The sequence below is a fragment of the Talpa europaea genome (assembly GCF_964194135.1).
Source record: "Talpa europaea genome assembly, chromosome: 1".
NCBI lineage: Eukaryota > Metazoa > Chordata > Mammalia > Eulipotyphla > Talpidae > Talpa > Talpa europaea.
This window is the reverse complement of record NC_140073.1, coordinates 156,771,865-156,792,694: the sequence shown is the minus strand read 5'-3', so window position 1 is coordinate 156,792,694 and position 20,830 is coordinate 156,771,865. Positions and strand designations below refer to the sequence as shown.

Sequence of the window (20,830 nt, the reverse complement as noted above, 5' to 3'; positions counted from 1 at the left end):
ACGCACCAGCTGAGCCTGTGGAGAAATCAGTCAGCGATCTGGTCAACTTCATCTTCTGAGTGGGTATAATGTGGTTACGTTCCCATTACATGACGGTTATGGTGAGGAACCAGCCTGTATCATTAGTAGAAAGGCTTTTAAACTCTTCCAGCTGTTTATTCAATAATAGTAACAGCGGCCTGTGCACAGCCCACATGCACCCCCCAAACAGAACTCGGGGGGCTCAGAGCCACACACAGTGTTCTCGGCTCCCCTCTGCTGGTGAGTTGTAGACTTTGCTGTACAGATGCCCCATGGGTGTGCGTCCCAGAGCCTCTTTTGCTCACTGGATTATCTAACTTCTGTCTTCCCTCAGGATGTATAATGAGATGTGGCATCAGACCCAGGAAGCCCTCAGCTCTTTGCTTGTCAAAGAGTCTCAGAAGGTGCTAGAACCATATAGCAATCAAGTTTTCATCTTCCAAATGCTGGCCACCTTCTACATCAAATATGTGCAGATCTTCAGAAGCATGGAGCACGTCTACGACCAGATAGTCCAGCCTCAGAAGCGTGTGCTCATCCGGAAGATACTGGATGGGGTGATGGGCCGCATCCTGGAGCTGAAGAACGAGATGGTCGAACTGGAGTTAACTGAGTTTCATTATTTTGATGACATCTTGCAGGATTTAAAGCTGGTTCCTGTGAGTACTTGGGTTTTTTGTCTTCTTATTTGTTTCTTTCTGTTTTTAATAAGCTCTGCAGGGCTGTCGCCAATATCCCGCAGGCTTTCTAGACACATTTACTGGCTATTTGCTGTATTAAAGTAGAAACCCAGCCCTCCCGTCAGACCAGAGCGCCCTGGGCGAGGGTCGCTCCGCAGGCTTGGGGCCCATGCTCGCACAGCCCTGGAGGCTGGGGGGCCCTGAGGTGGCGGAGGTCGTGTCACTGTGTGTCTGCCCAGGCCTCTGGGCATGGAGTGGGCTTCCCCTTTCGCCAGTATCCTGTGGCACAAGCCCTCTGGGTTTCCAGCAGCAGGCCCTACCGCTGCTCCCTGTTATGAAGGAAGCCTCTGTCTTCCTCCTGCTGAGCGGCCTGCAGGCTGGATGAAGCTTTGCTTGGAGACTGACTCGGATGTGTCCAAACGTGCCTTGGAGTGTCAGACACCAGAGGAGGGCGCTCCCCTGCGCCCTGCTGCCCTCCCGCCCTCTGTGGTCACGGTGGAAGCCCAACTGGCCAGCAGCCTCTGTGTCTGGGCCTCGGTGGCTGTCCCAGAGCCTCAGCGCCTGTCCTGTCAGTCAGCCAGCTGTTCTGCCTGACCTGAGCCCCTGACCGTGGCTGTGTGGTTGCAGGGGAGGGGCACCATGGCAGCTGCACGGCCCAGTCCTCCCAAGAGATTCTGAACCGGGGACAGGAGAGCAGGGTCGGTTAGGCGCCTGCACTGCCGTAGCTGGGCCTCCGCTCACCAGAGCCGCCCCTGGAGGTCTCAAATCCCCTTTACTGACCCCTTTTGGCTGAACTGGACTATTTTTGTGACCTGCCACCCAGGGGTCTCCCATCATCAGGTTCTCAAATGTAGAGAAACATGTAAGGGCACGGGAGCGTCCATGCCGCTGGAAGTTCCTTGATTCTACCCCCTAGAAATGGAAAGAAACGCCCCCCTCCATCTGCAGCGGGCATGGGCATGGACCCGGCACTCGCCAGGGGCGACAGAGCTGCCTTCCCCCTTCCATTCTCCATGTCTGTTTCCACGCCCCCGAGATTCTAGCTGTAATACCGTGACCCTAAATGGGCCCAGTGGAGCCAGGTGAGCACAGTTTTGTCTTAAGTTAAAAAGGACAACGCTTGAACGTGTGTATTAGTAGATACAATCATAGTAGTCAATGGAATCATTCTCCTCTGAGCGCCCCCACCCCCAGGCCACACTTACCTGCTGGACCCTAGAAGCTCATCCTCAGAGAACTCCAAACACTCCTCTGGCCTAAGAAAGTTTTGGTTCCAAAAGCTATTGCCACTTCCCCAAAGTCCTGGGGACACCGTCACACCAAGTTCTGAAGAAGACACCACTTTATGCTTACTTCGGGGAAGGCCTGTCAGAATTCCCTGGATTGCAGGGAGGGCATGGGAGACACACCGGAATGAGGGATAGTGGGGGGCTGACCCCAGGGACCAGAACCTTCGCTTTCTCCAGTCAGCTGGCTACCAGCAACTGCCGAGCGTATCTAAAAGGTTATTTAGAATGAGGCCCCTCTGTGGGGTGGCCCAGACCCCGCCCCATCCTCGGTGGACACTTCCACACGCAGGACTTTTGAAGCTGGCCTGGCAGATACCCCTCTGGCCGCCTCTGGTTTGAAATCTTTAATAATGAGCACCCGTGAAGCACCGGTGTTTACATTATCATATAAAAATAAGTTTCCAAATAAAACAAATTGATTTTGGAAATTTTTGCAATGGAGTCATTTAGGTAAAAATAAAACCGTATGTTTAGAAACATGGGACCATTTACACACCAGCCGTTGAGGATGCCAGTGAAAACCTGTCAGGCTTCTAAGTCAGCCATCTCCGCAGCTGAGCCGCGTCCTCGCTGGCAGTGTCGTTTCGGGTAGGGAGGAATCTATTCCTCTGGGGAAACTCATACATTACAGCGGTGGGCCAAGGCCCGACGGTGGGAATCGCTGGAGTTTGACTGCCATGACTACCTTTCTTCCTTTTGCCTTTATTCGTGTCTCCTTAGCAAAAAGAAATTCTCTTCCCCGTTGTCTCTTACATGAGGATGGCGGTAGCGTGAGTCTCTCCGCGGCGATCGGCCCTACTGTGTGCTCTGAACGCCGCGAGTCCTGGCCCGATGACCAAAATGCGCTGTTGTTTGTCCTTCCCTTCTGCAGCAACAGCTGGACATCCCCATACCCAGGTACTTCATGAAGGAGAAGGCAGATGAGACCAGAAGAAGAGAGGAAATCCTGTCTGAGATCATAGCCAGCAGTGGACTGAGTCTGCCTGACAAGGTCTGTGTGTCCTTCCTGCAAGCTGTGCCCGGCCCCTGCGAGGCGCCTCTCTGCGCCCCCCGGGAGAGGCCGCGGAACCCCGCTCCACCGGCGGCCACAGCCCCCACCTGGTGTTCAGTGCAGCTTCGGGATGTGTTGTTGATGAGTCGTTGCCGTTATTTTTCAATAACTCAGGGACCCAAGCACACACACCGTGTCAGTTGCCCCAGGCCCTCCCGGCTGGAGCGACCTTCTGCTCCCTTAATTTTTTGTCTCAGGGCAGCCGGCGGCCGGCGGCGGGCGGCCGGCGCTGTGTCCCCGCGGCGGCTCAGGCAGGTCCGCCTCCCGGAACGCTGACGGGAGCGTCGTAACTTCAAGTTCAGCGATGCTTGGTCCCCTAGGGGGCCGTGAGTGGGGAAAGGGAAAGGAAAACCCGGAAAACTCCCCTGGAAGGTGAAGAGCAGGCCCAGCCCTCCCGGCGTTGGCACCACGACCACCCTAACTGGGGCACTCAGAGAGGGGGCGTCGCCTGCAACCGCCGGACGAGGAACCCTACACATAGGCCCCACTGGGCACTGCCAGTCCGCTGCTCAGGAGGACCCGAGCGCCCCCGGGGCCGGGCAGGGGCACAGAAGGCCTGTCTGCTGCGTGGGGGCAGGTGGTGGGCAAGCCGGGGCCTCCGGCCCCCCAGGCTCCAGCCCCCCGGGGCTTTATCCGCTGGCAGCGTCTGCCCGTCTCCCTCGTCACCTGTCATGGCAGCGCCCTGCAGCACCCACCTTGCTCCGGCACCTTTCCGAAACCTCCGGAGCCCCCTAGCTCAAGACCAAGGAGACTCCCCGTGCGCCCCTCTCTGCCTCACACCTTCTGGGAAGCGACTCCGGGGGGGCGGCCCCAGGGTCATCTCCCGCCTTTCACCTTTCCTGTGTCCACGAGTCCGTCCCTACATGTCAGAACCAGCCGCAGCGCTTCCTTCAGTTCCCCCGAAGGGAGCCCCCGGCACGGCACGGCACGCAGCACGGACAGCAGGCCACCCCCGGGGTGCTGCAGGAACCAGGGAAGGAAGCAGCACACGCAGCGATGCCCTCACCCCTCTGCAGTCTCTCCTCCCTCCCGCGCCTCTTGGCTTGTGCAGGGGCAGCAGCAGGACGTCTCTCCCCCAGCCCTCAGAACCCCTCCCAGCCTGCTCCCTGGTTAGGTAGGGCTGCGCATTGCACCCCAATCTCTAGTTCAGATGTGCTTAATGCGCGGCACACCCCAGGGCTTCTGGCCTACCACCTGGGCGTCTGTGCCACTCTCGCGGGCCCTTTGCTGTCTCGGGGGCCCCAATTCTCACCTTAAGCTGCCAGTTTCTGGAAGACATTTGCAATGTGTACCCCAAGAATTGACAAGTGAAAATACCTGTTCCTACATTTGTAATTTCTCAGACTTATTCTGGGACCACCAGAGATGTTTAAAATTCTTTGTCAGATTGAGGCAACTACTCAGAACCCCGTCGAAGATTCTGTAAGGATTGTCCCTTTCTGCTAGCATGGGCAGTGGGGGAAGTAGGTGCACTGCCCGCTGGTGCCAGAGGCCCCTGCTCGGGGCTTGAGTGGTGTCCACGCCCCACCCACTTAACACCAGCACCTCTGCACTCTGCACTAATGTGCACAGCGCTGCTGAACACGTGTGCTCTGCGGACTCGAAGCCACAAGACCCCCCTGGACACAGCAGGCCACGGGATGAAGCGCTCCTCGGAAAGCGGTGGGCAGCCCCCCCTGCAGCAGCTGCCTTAGCAGGAGGGGGACGGCCAGGGCCTCGTCAGCACCCCGTCCTGGCCACGGGACTGCCGTGCTCGCTTCGCCTTTCCAGCCTCTGTCTCCTGAATTCACGAGCACTGTCTGGGGAGTCCCTTGGTCCACTGGGTGCGACTATCACTGTCACATCCATGCACGAGTGGCATCTGGCAACTGGAGGTTCCCAGTGACGGGTGACAGAGGCACCCAGTGCACTCCAAGTCTTCCAGGCCTCTGCAGACCCCAAGGCTGCCCTTGGCCCGGTGTCCTTGGAGAACAGCCCCGTCTCGCAGTTGACGGCGAGACCCACGCGGTCTCCAGGACGGCATCTGCTGCACGAGCCCCTCGCCCTGTCTGACTGTCACCTGTCACGGCAGGGCTACGAAGCGCGAGGGTAGGTGCTGGAAGACGCTCCCCACAAGCTGAGAGACTCCTGCATGGTTTTGAGTGTCATTACTCGCCACCCACGCTGTCGTTGATTTTAAACTCAACTTTTTTACTTCATGAGCATTTTATGTCTTAAGTCCTGTGTGAGAGATGTGCGTTTAGTTTATGTGCTTCTGGTCAGTTAAGAAACCTTGATAGCAATTTCAGGTTTGACTCACTTCATCTCCTTGGCAGTCCCCGGATGCTTTGCTGCCAACCTGGAATACGGTAGCGCTAGTTGGTTGTGGGTTCTGAGTGGCAGAGGGAGGCTTCAGCCCCTTAGACACAAGCATTCACGTGATCAAAACACGCACAGAACAGGAGGCAAACGGCCCCTCCTGTGCTAGAAGTGAGCGTGTGAGGTTTCTGGGTCCATTAGTATCGTTTATGTTTTTTGTTTTTATTATTATTATTTTTTAATTTTATATATTTTTACATCATTTTTCATTTTTGCACAATGGATGCATTTTCATCTTGGTTATAGTCCCCACACAATTCCCACCCCGCCTTGTTTTCATCCTACTCCCCCCTCCCCCACCCCAAGTGTGTCTCTGGTTTATAGTTGCTTGGAGATTTTTGGTTTTTATAAGACTATACATATTTCAGGGATTTCTGTAGTTCGTTTATGTGTTTTAACACTGATTTATCTTCCCCGATTTTGCAGAAACACCCTGGGAAGACTCTCTCCCTGGAAGATGCTGTGAAGTTGATCCAGGTTGCAGAGCGCGCCCGGCAAGGTCGGCTACGCGCCATGTTCATGAAGCAAATCTTTCTTCAGGAATTCAGGGCAAAGCAGACCAGGTCACTTGGCGAGAAAATGGCCGATGTGGGGGCTGCGGCGTTACGCATTCAGAAGGTACAAACATGGGGCTCTCGGAATCGGGGGGCCAGGGGTCTTCAGCACACCAGGATCTAGGTGGGGGACTCCAAAACTCAGATTTCCAAAATTCAACCTTTGGTGGAACTATGTTAAATTCCAGAAAGATTATCTTACCCTTGAGAAACTGATCACTTTTAAAATCTTATGATAAATATAAAGATCTAATATGAATGTATTATAAATTTTGTTATAGGTAAATTATTTTAAATATTTAGTGTCGACATGTAAAAGGCAGAGCATTTTATTCATTTTTTTTTTTTAAATCACTGGTAATTGTTGGGAAGATGATCGCAAAGTCAATGAGGATAGACATTCTTAATGAATTCATTCAAGGTAGAAATTCTGAATAAAAGCCACAGACCTATCATCACAGCAGGGAGCCCTGTCAGTTGAGCGCCCCGTGATTTATACCCCAACTTTTTTCCAAAGAAGGCTACGTTTGCTTACAGGGGAAATGCAGAAGATGGTACTGTGACTCATATAAGACCTAGGCTCAAAAGAAAGTAAGTTTAAGGACATAGAATAGAGCCACACGATCAAGGCTTTTGCTCCAATTTGTGTTTGAATGGGCGCGAGGGGAGAGCTGGGGAGCCAACGATGAGGGGCCTTTTTCTGTGCAGTTCGGGGGGATTCCAATGCTTTGAAGGAACACCAAGTTCAGAGCTTGGACTGTGGGCTGCAGTCACAGCTTGGACTGTGAACTTTGATGTGACTGCAGATCGTGGTTTCATTTCTTTTCACTGTATCTTTAGAGGCGAAATTGCTGGAGCATAGGTTAATTCTATTTTTAGATTTTTATGCAAAATCCGTAGTTTTCCATAGTGGCCCTACTGGTTGACTTTCCTGCCCCAAGAATTCCAGAGGGTTCCAGATTCCGGAGGGTTCCCTTGTCTCCACCTCCTCCCAGCAATCTTGTCTCCTCACTGCTAGCCACGCTCTCGGCTGTAAGAAGAGTCCTCACTGTGGTTTGATTTTGCATTTCCCTGATGATAAGTGATGTTGAGCACCTTTTCCTCCCCATGGGCTCTCTGTATGTCTTCTTTGGCTGTATTTTTAATTGGATTTTTGTTGTCGTTATTAAATTACTTAAGTTCCTTTCATACTTTGGATGTTAACCCTTTATCCGCTGTATTGCAGAAATTCTTTCCTGTTCTGTAGGCTGACTTTTCATTTTGCCCATTGTTTCTTTTCACCTACAAAAGTGCTTTACTTTGATATGACAGCACATATTTATTTTTGCTTGTTCCTTGGGTGTAACGCCCAAAACAATTTGACCAACACCAACGTCAAGGAAGCTTTTTCCCAGGTTTTCTTCTAGGAGTTTTATAGCTTCAGGCCTTACATTTATGCCTTTAATCTATTTTGAGTTCATGTTTGTGGCAGGTGTCAGAGTCTGCTTCCATCATTTTGTATGTGGATATGCAAATTTCCCAGCATTATTTATTGAAAATACTATCCTGTCCCCACTTAGTGTTTTGAGTTCCCTTGTAGAACTTTAGTTGACTATATTGCCGGTTTCTTTCTAGGCTCTCAGTTCTGCTCCTTTGTTCTCTCTGGTTTTGTGTGTGTGCCATACTGTTTTGATACTATAACTTTGAAATATAGTGTGAAATCAGGATGTGTGATGCCTTCAGCTTTGCTCTTCTTTCTCATAAATGCTTTGGCTTTTTGGTCTTTGTGATTTCATGCAAATTTTAGAATTACTTTTTTCTATTCCTGTGGCAAATGCCATTGAAATTTTGATAGGGATGGCATTAAATCTATAGATGGTTGGCTATTTTAGCAATATTAATTGTTTTAAGCTATGAACACAGGTTGTCATCCCATTTATTTGTCTTCTTCATTTTCTTCCATCAATGTCTTACAGTTTTCAGTGTCAAGATATTTCACCTCAAAATACTTATTCCTAAGTATTTTGGTTTTTTCTTTTCATGCTATTGGAAAATGGAATTGTTTTCTTTAGATGATTCATTATTAGACTGTAGAACTGCAACTGATTTTATAGTTTGCTTTTGTATCCTGAATATTTACTGAGTTCATGTATTGGGTTGTTGAGAATGTCATGATGCATTTTTTCTGTTTTTCAAAGAAAAAAATATGTCATGATTTTTCCAACAACCCAATATTATTTCTGATAGTTTTTGGCAGCATCTTTAGGATTTTCAACAAATAAGATTGTGTCATCTGCAAACAGAACATTTTACTTCTTCCTTTGTAGTTTATAGATGCCTTTTATTTCTTTCGCTTGCCTAGTTGCTCTGAACACTCAATACTGTGTTGAATAAAAGTGCTAAGAGCAGACACTCTTGTCTTATTCCTGATCTTAGTGGACAAGTTTTCAACATTTCACTGTTGAGTATGCTGTTAGCTATGGTTTGTCATATATGACCTCTCTTATGTTGAGGTATTTTCCTTCCATACCTAGTTTGCTGAAGCTCTTATCAGGAGTAGGTGTAGAACTTTGTAGAGTGTTTTTCCTGTGTCTATTGAAAGAATCATAATTTTAATTCTTTGTTAGTATGGGTATCATATTTAATTATTTACATATATTGAAACATCTTTGCACCCCAGGGGTAAAGTCCCTTGATCATGATATGTGATCCTTTGAATGAACCTGTTTTGCTGAGAAATTTCCCATCTCTGTTCACCTGGGATGTTGGTCCGAGTTTTCCTTTTTGCAGCGTTTGGTCTGGCTTTGGCGTCAGGGTAATGCTGGCCTCGTAGAATAGGTTTGGGAATGTTTCCGCCTCTTTAGTTATTTGGAAGGATTCACTGTGAAGCCGTTGGATTCTGAATTTATTGTTGAGAGATTCTGATTACTGTTTCTGTCTCAGGCATTATTGAGCTATTCTGATTTTTGTTTCTTCATGATTCAGTCTTGGTAGGTTGTACATTTCTTGCAATTTATCCATTTCTTCTAGGTTTTCTAAATTGCTACGGTGTAATTATTCATAGTAGCCTCTTATGAGCCTTCACATTCCTTCATATATCTGAAAGGCTGTACCCTTGTGACCTGGGAAGCTTTTAGCCGTTATTTTTAAAGTCATGTTTCTGCCCCTTCTTCTCCCTTCTCCAGTCTCAGGCTGTGACTATTCATTCCTTGATGTTGTCCCATCAGCCATTCTTTTTTTCTTTTTATTCCTTTAACTGACTCATTTAAAATGCCCTGTCTTTGGGTTCATTGGTTCTTTCTTTTATATGATCAAGCTTATTGTTGAAGCTCTCTATGGATTTTCCAGTTCCTCATTGGATCCTTCAGTTCTAAGATTTTGGTTTGGGGTGGTTGTTTTTATATAGCATCTATTTGTTAATTAATTTCTTGTTTTGTTCTTGCATTATTTTCCTGATCTTGTCTAGCTATCTCTCTGTATTCTTTTATATTTTATTGCATTTCAGACAATTATTTGGAATTTTTTTGTTAGGCAATTTGTAATCTCTCTTTCCATAGGGTCAGTTACTGTGACTTTATGAGTTTCTCTTGTTGGGGTTGTTGTCCCCTGAGTCTCTGCAGTCCATGTCACCATGCATTGTTGTCTTGCACTTAAAAGAGCAGGCTTTACAGACTGGCTCTTCCCCATGTGGGCTTGTGGGATTACCTGTGGATTAGCAACCGTGCTGGCTTGGAGCCAAGGAACAAGGCTTTGGCTAGATCAGCAGTAGATCCATGGTTGGCTGAGTTGTTACCAGGGTCTTGGTGCCACATCTGGTCCCTCTGTGGACAGGACTGCCTCCAGTACACGTTATTCAGGAGGGTGGCTCCAGGACAAGAGTCCATTCACTTCAAGGTCCACAGGTCCTCAGACAGTGATGTAGGCCATTAGTGATTTGTTCTTTCTATAAAAATATTGCCTGCGGGGCCTCCCCTGGTGGCACAGGCGGTTGAGCGCAGTGCTGTGAAGCTGTCCACAGCCCCTGCAGCATGGGTTCAACCACAGCCAACTGGCAAGAATCCCACATGGTACAGCAGACCCTCCTGTCTCACCCGCTGCTCCCCTCGCAGTGGATTTCAGTCCTTCTGCCTGTTCTGCTCCCTGCTCTATCTCTGGTGAATCCTCTCACCCTCCCATGCATCTCGCCTGTACCCGGGTTCTTGTATGCATGAATAAATAAATCTTTAAAAAAATATATTGCCTGTGATCACAGAAGAAAAAAATATCCCATCAATACCCACGGTGCCCCGCTTTAACTGCATAGTCATTCTGTCATTTGGGGTGTGAGCTCTATATGGGAGAAAAAATATGGCAATGTTTTCTTTATTTTTTTAATATACTAAAAAGGAACCTTTTTGTTGTTTTTAGGTTTGGCGAGGTTTCCGTCAGAGTAAGTTGACTGAGAATGAGAGAGAGAAGGAGATGATATTCCTGGGTATGGTAAGTCTTCTAATAGATAAAATATGCATCTGATTTTCCTGAAGATTATAGCACCTGTAAGACTTGTGTCTTCCTTAGAGAGTCTTTAGGGAGGAAAGGAAAGGACAGTGTGACCAGTGACTTGAGAGAACGGAGTCACCTGCATGATACAGCGCGGGGCGGCAGGCGAGGGCAGGGGCGTGGCCATCCCACACGCTCTGTCCAGCAGACGGCTCCAGTGTGGGGCAGGCCTGGAGGAACTCACAGTGGCTGCTCCTGCCAATGTCTGTAACACGCTTCTTCCTCAGTCTGGGGCCATCAGGCTGGGTTTACACCAGCTCAGCTGGTTTGGGGCGGGGGGGGATGGTATCACTGGTGCGTCCGTAATTAGTAGAAAGGTATATTGGTTACCTGTGGCTGTGCAATAGTATCGCCACAAACGTGGCATTTGCCCTCTCCTTCCTGTGGGCCCGTGATCTGGGCTTAGGTGGTCCTCTGTGTGGGGTCTCCTGCTGTCGTTGCTGTTTGCTGGGGCTGGGCCCTGTTGAGGCTCGACGGTCAAAGTTCTGCTTTTGAGCTTATGTGCCTGTGGCAAGAGCCAACTCCTTGTGGCTCGTCAGAGTGAAGTTTCTGGATGTTGAAGGGTTTTGGTAGCCAAGGCTCCTTGCCACGTGGGATGCTCCGTCAGAGCTAGCGCGGGGCTGGGCTGCCTGTGCAAGCAGTCTCAGCGGAGGCTGCCACCATGTGTCCCTGTACGAGCTGATGGGGCGCAGAAGGAGAAAGGGTTATGCGAGGATGCAAGCTCCAGAAGTGGGCACCATCGGGCCGTCTGAGTGTCTTTGTGCCACTTCTGTGCTACTGGTTTGCCACGCGAAGGCCTCCCAGCAAGGCTGGCTCGTCCTCACCCTGAGTCCCTGCTGAGTGCCGTCGCCTCCTGCTTCCGGGGTAGCCCGTTGTGTCTTATCTGAGACGCCTCTCCCTGCAGTCTGCTCATGTGCAGACGCCCCGGGGATTTGTCCTCGGTGGTGGCTCAGGACGCTCCTTCTCTGTCGCCGTGACAACCCTTCAAGTACTTGAAGGCAGCTCTTGAGTCACCCTGTGCCCAATGTCCACAGCTACTGACCACCAGAGATGCCACCATTTCTGGGAGACCATGTTTGTTGATGTGCTCAGTTTTCATCAAAAGACACTCTAATTTTTTTTTTAAAAGATTTATTATTTATGCATACAAGAGCTGGGGTACAGGCCAGAGGTGTGGGGGGTGAGAAGATTCACCAGACACTGAGTGAGGAGCAGAATAGGTGGATCCACTGAAATCCACTGCTGAGGGGAGCAGGAGGGAGACAGGAGAGGTCTGCTGCACCATGTGGGTAGCCCCCTGGCCCAGGATGGAACTCAGGCCACAGTGGCTGCTGACAGCTTCATAGTGCTGAGACTTAACCCCTTGCGCCACTTGGGAGGCCCAACACTGTAGTTTTTGAGAGAAGGGAAAGGAAAGAGAGCCGGAGCCCGGGCTCACAGTGTATGGGGATAAGCAGCATTGCCCGGTGCCCGCATGTGACACACAGATGAAAGTGCTCCCCTGGCGGCACTGGGGAGGGGGACTGGCTCTTTAACTGGCTGAGCACACACAGAGCTCTGGTGGGGCCCAAGAAAGCGAGAACATGAAAAACGGATACCCACAGATACCACTCAGTCAGGAAGAGACATAACATCCCGCAAGACTATGGCAACAAATTAGAAATATTGAACAGAGAAGACTGTCCGGAAATATCAAGAGCAAAACTAGCCGAAGAGGTCAAATGCCCAAATAAACTCTCACTGCCGCGAATGTTGAGAAGGTCGTCTGCGCCCCTGTGTTTGTTGGGGTCTGGTGGGAAGCAGAGGCCAAGATGGGATTAGATGCGCGCAGACTTAGGGGACAGTGTCTGTGAGGAGTAAAGGCAGGGCCAGGGCGGCCAGGCGGAGCCATAGACCCCGAGGCGGGACGGCCGCTGAGAGGGGCCGAGGAGGAGGGTTAGAAGGAAGAGGCCATTCCAGTAAGTCCATCCAGCCCGGTTTTAAAAGCCTCGCCTGCCAAAGAAACGAGAACCCATATGCGACACCAGCTTAGGCAGAGACCCAGGGCTGCCCCTGTCTGTGGCCCGTTTGTCCATTACAAGCATTGAAAACACTCTCTACCGCCCTTTAGTCCCAATCCTTGGGATTTCTTCGCTAAGAAAAATAGAAAGTTGGGGGCCTCCCCTGTGGCGCAGCGGGTTGAGCTCTGCGCTGTGAAGCTGTCCACAGCCTCTGCAGCGCGGGTTCGATTCCCGGCCGGCCAGGGAGAGTCCCACATGGAGAGACAGACCTGTCCTGTTGCGCCCGCTGCTCACCTCAGCAGTGTCTTTGGTCTCTCTGCCTGTTCTGCTTCCCACTCTCTCTGGTGAATTCTCTCATCCTTCCGCACCTCTGACCTGTACCGCAGTTCTTGTATAAATAAATACATCTTAAAAAAAAAAAATAGAATGTGTGCAAAGCTGACAATATAGTACATTCACATCACGGTAGGTTGATAAATGTGAGGGATCCATGCTCAGCCCCAGTGAATGTCGCTAACGTACCCCAGGGTTTGTGTAAGGAAGGGAAATGTTCGTCTCTCTACAAAATGTCAAATGTGTACACCTGGGTCCTGTTTCTATTGTTTTGCTCATTTTTGCATCTTTGTGTGAAAAATTACAGATAAATAGAAGTTCAAAAATCATACCAGAGGGGGAGAATTCTGAATCATGGTTCAAGCAATTCTAGCCATTTAAATTGATCATTTAAAATTTGAATAATAATCAACCCGCAGTGCATTTTCTCAATTCTACATACTTATTACCAAATATGTATCTCAGTAGGACACAAATTGAGAATGATGACTTTTCTTTGTCTTTCTATCTGTTATGGTAAATATGCTCAGAGAATAATGTAAAAAGTGGAAGAAATGAATGCGATTTATACTTCTCTTTTACCAAATTTATTGGTAAAATACACATTTTATCCTTTTCATGCTATGGTTATCTTCTAGTGTTCCTCCCTTTGTCTCACATTTAGAGAAAAGAGGCCCAGTGGTCACTGAGTTGTGTGGTTGCTAAGAGCAGAAAGGGAGGCCTGGCCCATCTCTCTGTTCCACGATCGCCACGTTTCCCTAAGATCTTCCTGCATAAACATAGTCCACTTTCCTTTCTGAGATTGTAGGCATTAAAGTGAACTAAATGATCCTATTTGTAATGTTATTAAATATAGAAAAATAAAATTTACATTCATTTACGTATCGCAGCATCATTTTCATCAAGTCTGCATTATTCTAAATGACAAATGGCGCGCTAAGTCCTTGTTGCCTGGTCCTCGGGCCCCCGTTGGCCTCGGCCCCTCATCCTCTTCTGCCCCTCATGCAGTGACGGCCTCCAAACGGCATCTCCGTGTCAGCACCGAACTGAAGATCGAGTTATTTGGCTTGAGGAAGGAAATCAGCTCCGTGTTCCGGATACCCGAAGAGCGTAGATTCCCGGTGCAGGGCCCAGATGTCACTGCACGTGTGTTTACAAAGTCTCAGCTACAACGTGCAGACGTCTCTCTTAAAGAAATATGGTCATTCACACCAGAGCAGCTTACATGACTTTAAAAATACCTTGATTTTATCATCAACGTTCTTGAGTCCCCTCTGATCTTTGAATTTCAAAAATAAGTCAACATTTATTTTTGGCGTTGAAAACCCCTTGGCATCCCAGCCCATTTTTATTTTGTAGCTGTTTGGGTATGCTGGCAGAATCAAGTGGGTGAGCAATCCCTGCCAGAATCTTAAGATTAAAAAAAAAATTCCCCTGGGTGGAATATTATTTATCCATAAAAAAGAAGGAAATCCTTTCATATGCTACCGTGTGGATGCCCATTCAGTCAGCGTGGATGCTAAGTGCAATCAGCCAGTCACAGAAAGACAAGCGCGGTGTGATCCCACTTTTACGAGGCATCTCATCAAGTAATCATAGCCATACGGAGCGTGCCGGGGGCCGGGGGAGGGTGCAAGGGGTTGTTCAGTGAATATAAAATTTCAGTTGTACAAAATGAGAAAGTTCTATAAATCGGTTTCACAGGCATGTGAATACCCTTCACCCTACTGAACTTTACACTTAAACATGGCTAAGATGAGGAAAGTGATCAGTATTTTTACCGCTATTAAAATTATTTAAATAAAATGTACTGGAACCTTTAGATGTACACTAAGACGGTTCTGTATAAATCAGGACTCTTTGCTAGTGGTCTTAACAAATACACATCAAAAATTAAGTGAGAGCCTGTACTTCATGGACTGTAAGACGTCATCAGCTTAAAGCACATTGTCACTTTTAGGCCTGCTAGAAAAAACGCTGTCAAAGAAGCTGAAACACGCCTTTGGTTGTGACACCCGATGTCAGTGAATTCAGACGTATCAGGCGGTGAAAAATACGTGTCTTAAGATTGGTAAAATAGGGCAAGTTGTATCTGTCTTGTTAGCAAAAACAAAACAAAAAATGTTTTTCAAGTCACGTTATTGACGTGTTCTCACCCCGGGCGAGGCCGGCCGAGTCTCTCTGAGTGACTGACAGCGGGATGCCGGGAGCCTGGGGACGGGTTACATTCTGTCCTCCCAGATTGCATTCCCGTCTCAAGGAGAGCCTCAGAAATAAGCTTCACATGCACAGAAGTTTCCGACAGTGTTACTTTTCATAATGAGAAATTGGAAATAGCCACGCTGGCGTTGTGCCGTGGCGGTGCAGTCAGGTCATTCCGAGTGGGCCTCGCTGAGCGGGGCAGCCAGACCGCAGCGTGTGCCTGCGCCTGACATTCATGACGAAAATGTTCTAAGTGAAACTTCAGGATTTACCATTAAACTCATAATGTGACTCCAGGCGAGCACATGTGTGCCTGGCGGAGAGCAGGGCTGCTCGCCCGGTGTGAACCGTGATCATTTCTTACCATGGAGACTTTAGGGGTGTGTGTGTGTGTGTGTGTGTGTGTGTGTGTACCATAATTACCTGTTTTCCAAAATGTTTAGGTTTTACTTCATTAACTGGAAGAAAATGCACATTTAAAAACAAAAGCAAATGGCCATAGGCTGTCACCACTTTCCCCGAAGATCTCCAGAGCCCGCTGTGCGGATGATAAGCTGACACAGCCTCGTGGCTCTGCCCCGAGGATAGGAGTCAGGATGCCACAGCCCTTGGGCATCTCCAGTTTTCTACTTTCGAAATGAAACCAGCAGAAACCAGCAGACAAGTCAATCTGAGAGCATCTCAGCCTCACATGAAATTTGACATTAGCGGCAGTTCTGACTCACCTATTTCCATTTAATGTAATTCAGCCCACATCTACGGAACATCTAGTATGCGTCACGTGCCAGAACTTTCAGGAACCACCAAACGCTGTTTCTTCATCCTTACGTCTTAATACCTTACACAGATACCACGGAAAGATAGAATTCCGTGTTTTTACTGTATTTTCCTGTTTTCCTTTGCCATTCCTGTCGCCAGCACTAGAGTTTGAACAATGTAGAGCGAGCAGCTTGTCTGTTTTAGATTAAATGTGACTTTCTCCGTGTTTGCTTTCTTTTCAATATGTCTCTTCTTAGTATTACATGTTCTATTGAAATTTTACACCACCAACAAATATATGGATTCAATTTTAAAAAGAATGGTATCTTCTGTTCGTGGGCTGATAACCATAAAAATCCATTACATCAAATCCAAGAAATGTTTTTAATTGAGTATATTTTCCACTCTATCACTAATTAAGATATTGTCTACTCGTTTTAAAATTTCATTTTTCCATTATTTCATGTTATTACATCATGGCAGTGTATAAACCATTGGCTTATCTGATCAAAACTGTATTCCTGTCTTTATGAGAACCTTGGTGGGTCTCGGGGGTGACTGCTGAGTAACTGAAACCAGAGCAAGAGCCGTCCTGCTGCCCTCAGCCGCTCACCAAATGGCTCCTTTGCCGTGGCCACATACTTTTTTTTTTTTTGAGGTTGCCATTTTAAATATTTATACTTGAGAGTCTACAAAGGAAAATAAATAGCACTCTAACAATTCATGTGCTGTTATTTTAATTGGCAGAGCCAATGGAGTGGATCAAGTAGAAGGAAACTTAATGAGTATAATACATTTCATTCTGCGGGTCCTTGGAAATAATGTGTCCTGCAGTCACGACCATCATAGATTTTATGTTACCCTGAAGCTGTCCGTGTTTGCATTACAATAACACTGGGGGACACTTTTCAAAGGGGGAGGTCTGTCGCTTTGAAATGCAGCCACTAAATACTCAAAGCACCATGAAATTCTGCTCACTTTCAAATGCTAACGTGAAACAAGCCATATTCTAGATGCTGGTTGTAGTCAGTAAATTAAACTTCCTTTTTTATTAACAAATAACCACACTAGGAGCCTGGGCACCCAGTGAGGTCTCCCTTCTGAGGCTCCCTTTGGAGAGGCCGTGCTCCCTGTCGCCTGCTCCCGGCACCCTTGGTATAGAAGGCTCCGCTCTCGGAACTGCTGTCAAAGCAAAAATGAGCAGAACGTCACATCGAGAGGCTAACCAACAACCTCCTGCCCCTCTTCGTCACGTGTGATAGTCAGCTAGCTCCGGTGACATTTGATGTTTTCCAGAAATAACTTTATTCTCCAAAACATGGATTTTTGGTAATTTGAGGGATTTCTTTCTTAGTGTTATTTCACTTTTAAGATGCAAAAAGAGCTATTCCGAATGTCCTGGGGGAGGCAGCATCTTAGAAGCCAGGGCACTGTCCACGCACTGGGGTGGCCAGCTGGGAAAGCATGTCCAGTCCTCGCAGCCTCAGTTTCTCCTTGGGTGAGAGCTGGAGGGCCCTCCCTGTAGGTGAGATGAGCAAGGCCTGGCCTCGGCTGCAGGTCGGCGCGGCCTTCAGGGAAGGTTGGCTGATGTTACTCATCTTGGACAATCATGGGTCTGTTGTCATGGTTACCAGATGATTTCCTACAGTGGGACCCTCCGGAAGGGTGATGCCTCCTCTGGGTAATACAGCACAGAGTATTTCGAAATACGTTCTTGTATAAAATACACGTGGCGCTGATTTCTAAACGTGAGCTGTCTCAGCCCTTTGTGATTAGCTGTGCAGATCTGTGAACTTGAACTTGGTTAAAGTTAGTCTCAAGGGCAGAGGTGGGGAGCCCCGTGCTGCTCCCCCGGCTGCAAGGGCTCCGAGGTCGGGGTGCTGCCACATCCAGGGCGTGCGGTGAGCCGCGCAAGCGAGTTTGCCAGTCGGGGACGGCAGTGAACCGGGGCTGGGCCACCCGGAAGGGTCAGGGGCAGGGTTAGCAGGGACTGCAGGGACAGCGCCCGGAATAATCTCTGTCACTTCCAAGGTCCGCTCCAGGAGGCTTGGGGGAGAGAGGGGAGTCATCGCTTTCATGCTCTGTGATGGGGGTTCGCAGTCCAGTTACTGGGGCAGCTCTACCGTGATTCTGCTTTGTCGTCACCGTCCTGCTTCGTCCTTCCCTGGCCCGGGTCCTCAGACTCTGAGTGATGAGCAGAGTCCATCCTCTTACCTGCTTTGTCCCCTGGCCCCAGCTCTTGTGTCTACATCAGAGGGCAGGACGCACGCCCTGTGTATTTCGGACCCGGTCCCCTCAACGGTGCAGCTTGGGGGGGAGGTGAGAGGCCGTGAGCTCCTGGCAAACTGAGGGTGGATCTGAGCTGTCATGAGCCGCTGTGAGCCGTGTGGGCCGGGTGGGCTGGGTGGACTGGGTAGGGGCCTGCCCGCTCTGGGCTGCGTTTGCCGCCGAGAGAGATGAGGTCGTGACGCGTCTGGGCAGATGTTCGTGTTGAGATTGAAGAAATTGGTGTCTGGGAAGCAGTTCCGTGGCGTCTGGGTCCACTCGGTCAGCAGTGACTGTTGTCTGTACATGGCAACTGTTGTAGAGCAACCCCAATACAAAACGGGGTGCCTGACTATGGGTCCTCACCCGCGCGCTTAAAAGGGCTTATCAATGCTCCACTGCAGGCGCACGCGAAAGGTTCATAAAAGGTTTATTCACAAGGGAAGGGGAAATGAGGAAATGGGCAGCTCAGGGAGAAAAGTGGGAGACAAAATTTTAAATGCGTCCGACCCGATCCGCCGAGCAGGAATCCCGAATGGCGCCTGAGAGCTGCCGCGAGCCAGGAGCCCTGAAGCCAGGAGGCGAGCGACAGAGCCAGAGACCCCAAGGCCCACGTGTCTGGTTTTTATACCAAGCCTGGCTGCTTAACTCCACCCTCAGGTCCCAGCCACCCTCCCTTTGGTGGTGACGGGATGTGTCTTTCCCAGTGTCCTGATGGCTTTGGTCTGGAGTGGGGGTGGCGTCCACAAAGCCTGTATGGGATTAGCGCAGGACATCCTTTCCCCCTAACACTACTACCACGGCTGGATGCACCCACTGTGGTGGCCATGGAGGCCCAGCAACTTTAGCGCGGCCCTGGGCGCCAGCTTGGCCCCTAGAGCTGGCCGGCGGGGCCTGGTGAGACATGAGCCACAGCCCCTCCCAGCAGGAGCCCATGCAGCCTCCACACCTGTGGGCGGATCCACACACCCGCTGGGCCTGCACCTGCAGCATCGCCAGCACGAAAGCCCGTTTTCACACAAAATATTTTAAGCTGAAAGAAACCTATCAGCCCTGCCGGCCACCCCAGGCCGTAACTGGCCAAGTCCCTGGACCTTCCTGCACCATTTTCTCAATGAGAGAATGAGGGGCCTGGTCCCAGCCGGGGCTGTGCTGAGGGACCCCTCCCTGGTGCTCACCACCACTCCCTGTGCTGCCCGGGGCCCTCGGCGCGGCGGGGCTCGGCTCAGGGGTTTGCAGCGGCAGCCACAGCGCAGCAGGTCGCTGTGGGTCACGCTCAGCTCAAGCGGACCTGTCCAGCGGCTCCTGATTCAGCTCATGTTAAAGCTGCGAAGAAGTCGTGGCAACTTGATTTTATGGACTAGGAATTTTTTTATCCTTTAATAGCTTTGTACCCACTGAAAAGGCACAGTCCTAGCATGAGGACTGAGGACCTGAAGCACAAGCGAAGGACAAAGGCAGCCTTCCGCTCCCCGCCCCCCACACGCGCCTGCTTTCTCCTCCCTCCTGCTGGGCTCATCGCTGTGAGTAGCTCCGGCTATTTAAACACAGGCGTGGAAGCACAGAGGCAGCACCGAAATGACATCATGAAGCAAAGTGGCTTATTTTAATAACCTAAGGGGCACCTTCCCCCACCTCATGCACGTGATCTGGAGTTGACCCCTGGAAGACGGGCTCTCCGCAGCGGGAGGCCTCCAGGAGCAAAGTTGGAGCAGGAAGCCGGGCCGCGCCGGGACAGCCGCAGGGCCGGCCTCAGAGCCTCCCCAGCGCACGCCTCTGCACGCCGAGGTTGTGCAGGACGGCCACTGGCTTGGAGTAGACGCGTCCCTTCCTCTGGCCGCTCCAGCTCGGCCTTGAGTGGGAACGCGGTGCCGCGAGGAAGCAAACCCGAGACGAGGAGCTGCCCGAGAAAGTTCCAGCCCAAAGTCACTGATTTGCAAGTGTATTTGTGACTGACAAATTGGACAGATTTTCATTTGGACAAATGTCCATTTTATCTTACTAATTTGAACAAGGATTTTTAAAGACAAAGCCCATCAAACATTAGATAAGCATTTTAAGTTAATGGACCGTGGAGTCCTATTTCCCCAGCAGCGCAGAAAGCCTCATCTTCGGTCCTACTTTTACAGCAACATCAATTATTAATATGTATATTTTTGCTGACAGAGGAGCTTGCTATAAACGTAGATTTCGTTACCCAGTTCTGGGTCATTAACTGTGGAGAGCTTGTAAATATAATGGTTTATTCACGTGGGAAGCCTTCATTAAGATGCATTATTCTACAGCCGATGGGTTTCAGTAGATGGTATATCGCCGTGTTCTCCCGTTCCCTTTAATATTCGTCATTTATTTTTAAATGAGTTGCTGTTTACGCGGTGAGGTAACAAATTTCAATTCCATCCGACCCAAGTTGCTAAGGAGGAAGCGAGGTTTTCGCCCAAAGGAAGAAGAGCCAGGCGTCAGCCGGGGACCTGCGTGTGTGACCACCTTTCCGTTCAGAAGCGACGAGAGGAAGAAACTGCACATGACCCCCGACGCCTTTCTGCAGGAGACAGTCTCCGTCAAGACACGCGCCTGAACACACACCCGTCGGCCGCACAGCCTGGTAGGCGCGCCGGGCTCGTGGCTGAGGCAGCGCCCCGCGCAGGCCTGCGAGGCCATGTAGACGTGAGCCCCGGCGTCCTCGTCTGTCCGGCGGCGAAGTCGGCGCCTGTGCCCCCCTCAAAGGTGGGTGGGGCCACCCTCACGAGGCACGTGGTGAAAGACACGGGGTGGGAGGGACACGGGGGCAGGCCGCGGC

At 49.9% G+C, this 20,830-nt stretch overlaps 1 protein-coding gene across 1 annotated transcript in view; it reads left to right on the top strand.

Moving 5' to 3' along the window:
• Positions 1-356: 356 nt before the first annotated feature.
• The window catches only part of DRC11 (dynein regulatory complex subunit 11), a gene marked incomplete at both ends in the record, with an annotated part of 101,794 nt that continues 81,320 nt past the window's right edge, over positions 357-20,830 (top strand). The window contains 4 exons of the mRNA XM_084228108.1: positions 357-680; positions 2,862-2,981; positions 5,826-6,017; positions 10,340-10,411. Of these exons, the coding sequence (XP_084084234.1) occupies positions 357-680; positions 2,862-2,981; positions 5,826-6,017; positions 10,340-10,411 (708 nt within the window). The remainder of the gene's footprint in view (positions 681-2,861; positions 2,982-5,825; positions 6,018-10,339; positions 10,412-20,830) is intronic.